Source organism: Mobula hypostoma, chromosome 30 (genome assembly GCF_963921235.1).
Source record: "Mobula hypostoma chromosome 30, sMobHyp1.1, whole genome shotgun sequence".
NCBI lineage: Eukaryota > Metazoa > Chordata > Chondrichthyes > Myliobatiformes > Myliobatidae > Mobula > Mobula hypostoma.
The window spans coordinates 5,076,157-5,086,361 of record NC_086126.1 but is presented as its reverse complement, the minus strand read 5'-3'; the positions used below and the strand labels follow the sequence as shown (position 1 = coordinate 5,086,361).

Here is a 10,205-nt window from a genome sequence, read left to right as displayed (position 1 = left end):
TCGGGAATCGGACGGCAGAGGGGAGGAAGCCGTTCCTGAATCGCTGAGCGTGTGTCTTCAGGCTCCTGTACCTCCTCCTTGGTGGTCGCAATGAGGAGAGGGCACGTCCCGGATGATGGGGAGGAGAGTGCCCGTGATGGAGCTGGCTGAGTTTACAACTTTCTGCAGCCTTTTCCAAACCTCTGCAGTACCAGACGGTGTTGCAGCCAGTCAGAATGCTAGTCTTTGCTGACCTACCAAATCTCCTCAGGTTCCTAATGAAGTACAGCAGCTGTCATGCCTGCTTTGTGATGGCGTTGATATGTTAGGCCTAGGATAGATATTCAGAGGATTTGACACCGGGAACTTGAAACTGCTCATTCTTTCCGCTACCGACCTCCCGATGAGGACTGGCCTGAGTTCCCTTGACCGCCCCTTCCTGAAATCCAGAATCAATTCATTGGTCTGACTGAATTTGTCTCTGAGGTTTTTGATATGGCACCACTCAGCCAGCCAATCGTTAAATCTCTTTGAGCCTCGGGTCCTCGACCTCGGACTCTCAAGACTTCTGGACATCAGGCCTCCGACCTCCAGGCTCTGGCCCAGACACCCGCACATTCCCGTCAGTGTGACACAGACATCCCACCCTGCAAAAACTCATTTCAGGGAGGTAGCACCATCAATTTGCAGGAGACTTCCGGGAGAGGTGGGATGTCTGCAATAGAGTAGCTCCTTATCAGCTCGCCAGCTAGTTTAAATAATGTTAGCTTTGCTAATGAACGAATGACACCTGTTAAACTCACCTCAACATGTCTTTTACAGTCTTAACCCACCATGGGCAATAGAAAAGTCACTGTTGCAAACAGTGCAGCGAGCAACACTGTCATTATTTTTGACCCCTATTAGGCAGGGGTACACTTTAGTGTAGCCTGGGGTGACGTATGTTTTATATATTTTTTGGAACACTCTGCCATGGCGCGCTCTCGCTCGCGCTCTCTCTCTCTCTCGTGGTCGCTCGCGCGCTCTCAAGTGCACTCGCTTGCTTTCGCTCGCTCTCAAAAAAATTGATTTGGGTGATATTGCATATAATTTGCGGGCATCAGGGAGCCAGTAGTAATACGCGGGAGACTCCCGGAAGTTCCAGGAGAGGTGGGGTGTCTGGTGCCAGTGCGACGGTACAGCACAGGGCTTCGAGAGCTGGGAGTTCAATTCTGACGCCATCACTTCCTCACACTCCCCCACCCCGAGGGCGTGTGGGTTTCCGCTGGGTGCTCCGGTTTCCTCCCACGTTTCAAAGACGTGCCAGCTCAAACTGCCAGAGGGAGGTGTCTGCGTGTGACGGTCTCTCTTCCCGAGGGAAGGTTCCTGCATTCGAGTGGTCTCTCTCTCTCTCTCTCTCTCCCCCTGGAAGGTACCGCAGTCCTGGGTAGCAGTTTGTGCATTGGACTGTAGTTCCATTGGACTCTTTTGGTTTTGTGTTTTCATATTCTGCGTTTTTGCATAGTAGAGGAATTAAGGGTTATGGGCAGAAACATAGAAACATAGAAAATAGGTGCAGGAGTAGGCCATTCGGCCCTTCGAGCCTGCACCGCCATTTATTATGATCATGGCTGATCATCCAACTCAGAACCCCGCCCCTGCCTTCCCTCCATACCCCCTGACCCCCGTAGCCACAAGGGCCATATCTAACTCCCTCTTAAATATAGCCAACAAAATGGCCTCAACTGTTTCCTGTGGCAGAGAATTCCACAGATTCACCACTCTCTGTGTGAAGAAGTTTTTCCTAATCTCGGTCCTAAAAGGCTTCCCCTTTATCCTCAAACTGTGACCCCTTGTTCTGGATTTCCCCAACATCAGGAACAATCTTCCTGCATCTAGCCTGTCCAATCCCTTTAGGATTTTGTACGTTTCAATCAGATCCCCCCTCAATCTTCTAAATTCCAACGAGTACAAGCCCAGTTCATCCAGTCTTTCTTCATATGAAAGTCCTGCCATCCCAGGAATCAATCTGGTGAACCTTCTTTGTACTCCCTCTATGGCAAGGATGTCTTTCCTCAGATTAGGGGACCAAAACTGCACACAATACTCCAGGTGTGGTCTCACCAAGGCCTTGTACAACTGCAGTAGTACCTCCCTGCTCCTGTACTCGAATCCTGTCGCTATAAATGCCAGCATACCATTCACCTTTTTCACCGCCTGCTGTACCTGCATGCCCACTTTCAATGACTGGTGTATAATGACACCCAGGTCTCGTTGCACCTCCCCTTTTCCTAATCGTCCACCATTCAGATAATAATCTGTTTTCCTATTTTTGCCACCAAAGTGGATAACTTCACATTTATCCACATTAAATTGCATCTGCCATGAATTTGCCCACTCACCCAACCTATCCAAGTCACTCTGCATCCTCTTAGCATCCTCCTCACAGCTAACACTGCCACCCAGCTTCGTGTCATCCGCAAACTTGGAGATGCTGCATTTAATTCCCTCATCCAAGTCATTAATATATATTGTAAACAACTGGGGTCCCAGCACTGAGCCTTGCGGTACCCCACTAGTCACCACCTGCCATTCTGAAAAGGTCTCGTTTATTCCCACTCTTTGCTTCCTGTCTGCTAACCAATTCTCCACCCACACCAATACCTTACCCCCAATACCGTGTGCTTTAAGTTTGCACACTAATCTCCTGTGTGGGACCTTGTCAAAAGCCTTTTGAAAATCCAAATATACCACATCCACTGGTTCTCCCCTATCCACTCTACTGGTTACATCCTCAAAAAATTCTATGAGATTCGTCAGACATGATTTTCCATTCACAAATCCATGCTGACTTTGTCCGATGATTTCACCGCTTTCCAAATGTGCTGTTATCACATCTTTGATAACTGACTCCAGCAGTTTCCCCACCACCGACGTTAGGCTAACCGGTCTATAATTCCCCGGTTTCTCTCTCCCTCCTTTTTTAAAAAGTGGGGTTACATTAGCCACCCTCCAATCCTCAGGAACTAGTCCAGAATCTAACGAGTTTTGAAAAATTATCACTAATGCATCCACTATTTCTTGGGCTACTTCCTTAAGCACTCTAGGATGCAGACCATCTGGCCCTGGGGATTTATCTGCCTTCAATCCCTTCAATTTACCTAACACCACTTCCCTACTAACAAGTATTTCGCTCAGTTCCTCCATCTCACTGGACCCTCTGTCCCCTACTATTTCTGGAAGATTATTTATGTTCTCCTTAGTGAAGACAGAACCAAAGTAATTATTCAATTGGTCTGCCATGTCCTTGCTCCCCATAATCAATTCACCTGTTTCTATCTGTAGGGGACCTACATTTGTCTTTACCAGTCTTTTCCTTTTTACATATCTATAAAAGCTTTTACAGTCAGTTTTATGTTCCCTGCCAGTTTTCTCTCATAATCTTTTTTCCCCTTCCTAATTAAGCCCTTTGTCCTCCTCTGCTGAACTCTGAATTTCTCCCAATCCTCAGGTGAGCCACTTTCTCTGGCTAATTTGTATGCTTCTTCTTTGGAATTGATACTATCCCTAATTTCTCTTGTCAGCCACGGGTGCACTACCTTCCTTGATTTATTCTTTTACTAAACTGGGATGAACAATTGTTGTAGTTCATCCATGCAACCTTTAAATGCTTGCCATTGCATATCCACCGTCAATCCTTTAAGTGTCATTTGCCAGTCTATCTTAGCTAATTCACGTCTCATACCTTCAAAGTTACCCCTCTTTAAGTTCAGAACCTTTGTTTCTGAATTAACTATGTCACTCTCCATCTTAATGAAGAATTCCACCATATTATGGTCACTCTTACCCAAGGGGCCTCTCACGACAAGATCGCTAATTAACCCTTCCTCATTGCTCAAAACCCAGTCTAGAATAGCCTGCTCTCCAGTTGGTTCCTCGACATGTTGGTTCAAAAAACCATCCCGCATACATTCCAAGAAATCCTCTTCCTCAGCACCTTTACCAATTTGGTTCACCCAATCTACATGTAGATTGAAGTCACCCATTATAACTGCTGTTCCTTTATTGCACACATTTCTAATTTCCTGTTTAATACCATCTCCGACCTCACTACTACTGTTAGGTGGCCTGTACACAACTCCCACCAGCGTCTTCTGCCCCTTAGTGTTACGCAGCTCTACCAATATCGATTCCACATCTTCCTGGCTTATGTCCTTCCTTTCTATTGCGTTAATCTCTTCTTTAACCAGCAACGCCACCCCACCTCCCCTTCCTTCATGTCTATCCCTCCTGAATATTGAATATCCCTGAACGTTGAGCTCCCATCCCTGGTCACCCTGGAGCCATGTCTCTGTGATCCCAACTATATCATAACCATTAATAACAATCTGCACTTTCAATTCATCCACCTTATTACGAATGCTCCTTGCATTGACACACAAAGCCTTCAGGCACTCTTTTACAACTCTCTCAGCCCTTATACAATTATGTTGAAAAGTGGCCCTTTTTAATGCTTGCCCTGGATTTGTTGGCCTGCCACTTTTACATTTCTCCTTAGTACTTTTTGCTTCTACCCTCACTTTACACCCCCCTGTCTCTCTGCACTCGTTCCCATCCCTCTGTTGTGAACTAACCTCCTCACGCCTAGCCTCTTTAATTTGATTCCCACCCCCCAACCATTCTAGAAGGTGGGGATGAGTCCATGGTCAGATCAGCCATAGAACCGTAGAACATTACAGCACAGAAACAGGCCTTTTGGCCCTTCTTTGCTGTGCCCAACCATTTCTCTGCCTAGTCCCACTGACCTGCACCTGGACCATATCCCTCCATACACCGCTCATCCATGTACCTGTATAAGTTTTTCTTGAATGTTAAAAGTGAGCCTGCATTTACCACTTCACCTGGCAGCTCATTCCACACTCCCACCACTCCCTGTGTGAAGAAGCCCCCCTAATGTTCCCTTTAAACTTTTCCCCCTTCACCCTTAACCCATGTCCTCTGATTTTTTTCTCCCCTAGCCTCAGCGGAAAAAGCCTGCTTGCATTCTTTGCCATGACCTTATTGAATGGCGGAGCAGACTCAATGGGCCCGATGGCCGACTCCTGCCCCTATCTCCTATGTTCTTTCTGGCTGCCATTTCCCTGATTTGTTTTTTGCACTTGGTGGGGTGTTGATGTTCTTGTTACTGACTGCACATTTTTTTTTTGTGTGTATGGGGGGTGATGTTTTCGCTGCTGTTTACATGATTTGGTTTTTGCACGGGGGGGTTGTTGTTCTGATTGTCGCTTCCACAATTTGTTTTTTTTTGCGCCTGAGGGTGTTGGTATATTTATCTTTGGGCTCCGCAGTTTTCTTTGCTTTGCGGCTGTCTGTGGAGAAGGCAAATCTCAGGGCTGTACACTCCGTCACACACAAAATGCTGGAGGAACACAGCAGGCCAGGCAGCATCTATGGAAAAAGTACAGTCGACGTTTTGGGCTGAGACCCTTTGGCAAGACTTGGGTTTTGCTTGGGCTTCCAGCATCTGCAGTTTTTCTCTTGGTTATATACTGCATACAGACTTTGATAATAAATGTACTTTGACCTTTGAACTTAGTAGGTTCATCGGTCAGTGTAAATTGTCCTGTGATTAATCTAGGGTTAAATAGATGGGTTGCTGGGCTACATCTCTCAGTAAATAAAATATTAGACCTCTGGCTATCCCAGGACTCGCCAGTGATGGAACTTTGAACTTCGGGTTCAGTCTGCTGTAGACAATCAATGTGTGCTGGCTGCAAGAAGCTTCAACGTGAACTCAGCAGGCCAAGAGAGGTGATGCCAATGCCCACATTGCCTCTTCACTTGGCAACTTGTTGAGGGCCAGGAGCCTGCCACAGTAGCCTAAAGTTAAGGAGCAAACCACCAGTACAGCTCCAGCGGGCTGCCTTGCCTGAAGGAAACGTGAAGACGCTAAATCTGCAACAGCAGCCAACAAACTGAGGGAAAATTTGTGATTTTTCTTGGGGAAAAGGGGGGAAAATAAATAACAGGCAGTGGGCAGGACTACTATATGAGCCACCTCTGTGTTTTCCGCCAGTAAAATTAGATTAAACAAGAAATATTGGCGTTACTGGGTGTAAATGTATTTTGATTGTGTTGTTAATGTGGGGTTCAGGTAGATTTGTTTAATTTGTTTTTTTGCCGTCGTGCGGGGGAATCAGGCGGAATGCCGCCACCTCGCCCGGCCGCCGGGGCCTTGAAGGTGGAAGCAAGATGGCGGAGGCGACGAATCGGTGAAGGAGGAGGCGCCGCCGTCGCCCGCTCCGCGCACGGAGGGAGAAGGAGGGAAAGAAGAGGCCGTCGCCTGAAGGCCGCCGCCGCGGCCCGGTTACCCTCCGGCTTCTTGTCCTCTCCCCGTCTCGGATGATGGAGGTGATCGAGGGCTGCCGGCTGCCCGTCCTCAGGAGGAACCAGGAGAACGAGGACGAGTGGCGTAAGCATCCAACATGGCGGGCGGTGAATGTGTGGGGAGCGGTGGGGTAAACCCCTCCCCGCCGCTAGGGGCGCTGCAGCGCGGGAGGAAGTCGCGACCTCCCCGTCGCTGGAGGCGCTGCCTCCGGGGTTTCAAGTCGCGACCTCCCCGCCGCTGGGGGCGCTGCTGCACCGTATCTACAGGGACAGGCCGTTCGGCCCTTCTGGCCAGGATTTTCATCCTATTCTAGTTCTAATTGCCTACGTTTTGTCCATAATCCTCTGGTCCTTTCTTACCCACATACCTGCCCAAGTGCCTTTTAAATGCTGTTAATGTACCTGCCTCAATATGCTCGTTCCATATTTGGATAATCTGTGTGAAAAGGTGCCCCTCAGGATCCTGCCTGCACTTTGCCTGATCTTTCATTGATCCTGTCAGACATAGACATACTTGATTGATCCCGAGGGAAACTGGGTTTCGTTACAGTTGCACCAACCAAGAATAGAGTATAAATATAGCAATATAAAACCATAAATAATTAAATAATAATATGTAAATTATGCCAGATGGAAATAAGTCCAGGACCAGCCTATTGGCTCAGGGTGTCTGACCCTCCAAGGGAGGAGTTGTAAAGTTTGATGGCCACAGGCAGGAATGACTTCCTATGACGCTCTGTGTTGCATCTCAGAGGAATGAGTCTCTGGCTGAATGTACTTCTGTGCCCACCGAGTACATTATGTAGTGGATGGGAGACATTGTCCAAGATGGCATGCAACTTGGACATCATCCTCTTTCCAGACACCACCGTCAGAGAGTCCAGTTCCGTCCCCACAACATCACTGGCCTTACGAGTGAGTTTGTTGATTCTGCTGGTGTCTGCTACCCTCAGCCTGCTGCCCCAGCACACAACAGCAAACATGATCGCACTGGCCACCACAGACTAGTAGAACATCCTCAGCATCATCCGGCAAATGTGAAATGACCTCAGTTATAGTTGCTGTTTCATAGATTTGCTGAGTATGCCCACAGGAAAATGAATTTCAGGCTTGTACATGGTGACAGATATATACTTAGATAATAAAATTTACTTTGAACTTGAAATCTCACCCCTCTCACCTTAAGCCTGTGCCCTCTGGTTCTTGTCTCCCCTACCCTGGGCCCCCTCGAGATGTTACGCGCCTTCGTGAGGTGTCTTTGTGTTCTGGTATGGCAGTTTGAATGCACGGGAACTTAAGGAGCTGACGAGCTTTGTGGACTCAGCCTGGTACATTATGGATCCATCCCTCTCAACCATTCATGCACCATTGTGTAATTGTACCCACCTCCATCACTTCCTCTGGCAGCTCAGTTTGTACACCCACCACCCTCTCAGAACCTGCCCCTCAGGTTCCTCTTAAATCTTTCCTCTCTCACCTTAAACTTCACTTCAAGCTCATGTTCATTTTTTTTGTCATCTGACTGTACAGGATGTAATGCTGAGGCTTTATAAGGCACCGGTCAGGCCTCAGTTGGAGCATTGCGAACAGTTTCGGGCCCGTTATTTAAGAAGGGATTTGCTGACATTGGAGAGGGCTCAGATGAGGTTCTCGAGAACGATTCCGGGATTGAAAGGAGTGTCGTATGAGGAGCAATTGATAGCTCTGGACATGTACTTGTTGGAATTTCGAAGAATGGGTGGGGGGAGGATCTCATTGAAACCTGTCGAATGTTGAAAGGCAGAGATAGAGTGGATATGCGGAGAGGATGTTTTCTATAGTGTGGGGAGTCTAGGATGAGAGGGCACTGGTTCAGAATAGAGGAACCTCCATTTAGAACAGAGATGAGGAGGAATTTCTTTAGCCAGAGGGTGGTGAATCTGTGGAATTCGCTGCCACAGGCAGCTGTGGTGGGCAAGTCACTGGATATATTTAAGGCGGAGGTTGATTGGTTCTTGATTAGTCAGGCCGTCATAGGTTACGGGGAGAAGGCAGGAAAATGCTGTTGAGAGGGATAATAAATCAGCCTGGATGGAATAGGAGATTTCCCTGGATCATGATGCACCCACAAAGCCTGTAACACTCGCAGCACATAAAGCAAAATAAAGCAAAATCTCTTGGCTGTTTGTACTGCCTTCTAGTTTTAGGTGCCCCTACCTTGGGGGAGAAAGACCATCACCGTCCACCTAATCTATGCCCTCGTAATTTTATAAACCTCTCTGCCCGAGGCAGGGAATTCGCTGAAATAAAACAGACATACAGTTTGAGCTACGCTACAAGTTTGTTAGGCTTGTCGAGTAACTTTTTCTCTCTGTGTAGAAACCATCTGATGGTTCACCTCCTTCCCTGCCTCCCTCTGTGCTGCCATTCACATCCTGGCCACTAGGGGTGCTATTGATCTCAGTTACAGCAATTTCGATATTCAACATGAGAGATTGGGCTGATCCTGGAAATCCAGGGCATCACACACAAAATTGCTCATTACAAGGGGTTGCAGAGCTGCCTTCTCTCCTCCTAGGACTTGGTGCTGGATCTCATGCCCCTGTCATAAACACCACTCTGTCAATCAACGTGTAGAGCCCGCCTCCAATTGCCAGGGGGTGTGGCCATGCTGTCAGTCAAGGTATGGATTCCTCCACCCACAAATTGGATGTAATGTTCTCCCTCTTGCCACCAAGTGGTTAGCCAGGATCTTGCAGCCTCCTCCCTGCCAGTAGGGGTGCTGTAGCTGTCTGTCAGGGTGCAATAACCACTTCCCCACCACCAGAGGCGCTGCTGCTGGAGTCCATAAGACGGACAGAATTTGACCATTCGGTTCGTCGAGTCTGCTCCACCATTCTATCGTGACTGATTTGTTAAGCCTCTCAACCCCTTTCTCCCCGTAACCTTTGATAGCCTTACTAATCGAGAGCCTATCCATCCTCCACTTTAAATATCCCCAACGATTTGGCCTCCACAGCTGTCGGCAGCAATGAATTCCATGGATTCACCACCCTCTGGCAGAAAAAAATTCCTCTTCATTTCAGTTCCAAAGGGACGTCCCTGTATCCTGAGGCAGTGCCCCCTAGTCCTTGACTCTCCTACAAAAGGAAACTTCCTCTCCTCATCCACTCTATTTAGGCCTTTCAATATTCAATGAGATCCCCTCATTCTTCTAAACTCCAGCGAGTATAGGACCAGAGTTGCCATAGAGTTCTGTGCAAAAGTCTTAGGCACGTATAGCTAGACTTTTGCACAGTACTGCAGTAGTTTTATGTACTGCTGCCTCGGAAAAAAATGACATCTGTGAGTGATGATAAACCTGATTCTGATACGGGTCTCTATTGTGGACTGAGAGTGGGAAGGGGGCCGGGAGCAGGGGAATCATGGTTGGGGAAGGGGGAGGTGGCAGGAAGCACCCGAGAGACATTCTGTAATGATCAATAAACTAATTGTTTGGAATCAAATGACCTTGCCCAGTGCCTCAGGGCTGGGTGGGTCTGCACCTGCTCCACCCCTCCCCCATCCCGGCACCCCTTCTCTGCCACCTGCCCCCCACCCCGCCCGCAGCGCTCCACCCTCGCCATTGCCAACGTCCTTTGCTCCCGCCAGATTTACAAGCTCGCTCTCTGCCCCATGTGGCTAAGACTTTTGCTCAGGTGTCAGCACACCCTTTCTCAGATACGGAGCTCGAAACTGCTCAAAGTAGTTCCAATATAAAATGCTGGAGTTTCACCTTAGAAGGGAGATGCAGTTTGGGGGTTCATGTCTCATACAGTGCAGCCCCTCCTCAGTATCGACAGAGGAATTGGCAGCAGGTCTGGAGTGGGTCTGCGACCTAT

At 48.2% G+C, this 10,205-nt stretch overlaps 1 protein-coding gene across 3 annotated transcripts in view; it reads left to right on the top strand.

The window, feature by feature from the left end:
- Positions 1-6,193: 6,193 nt before the first annotated feature.
- The window catches only part of LOC134339812 (histone acetyltransferase KAT5), a 57,576-nt gene continuing 53,564 nt past the window's right edge, over positions 6,194-10,205 (top strand). For all 3 annotated transcript variants that reach the window (XM_063036631.1, XM_063036629.1, XM_063036628.1), the window contains exon 1: positions 6,194-6,430. In XM_063036631.1, coding sequence (XP_062892701.1) covers positions 6,361-6,430 — 70 coding nt within the window. In that variant the 5' untranslated portion in view covers positions 6,194-6,360. The remainder of the gene's footprint in view (positions 6,431-10,205) is intronic.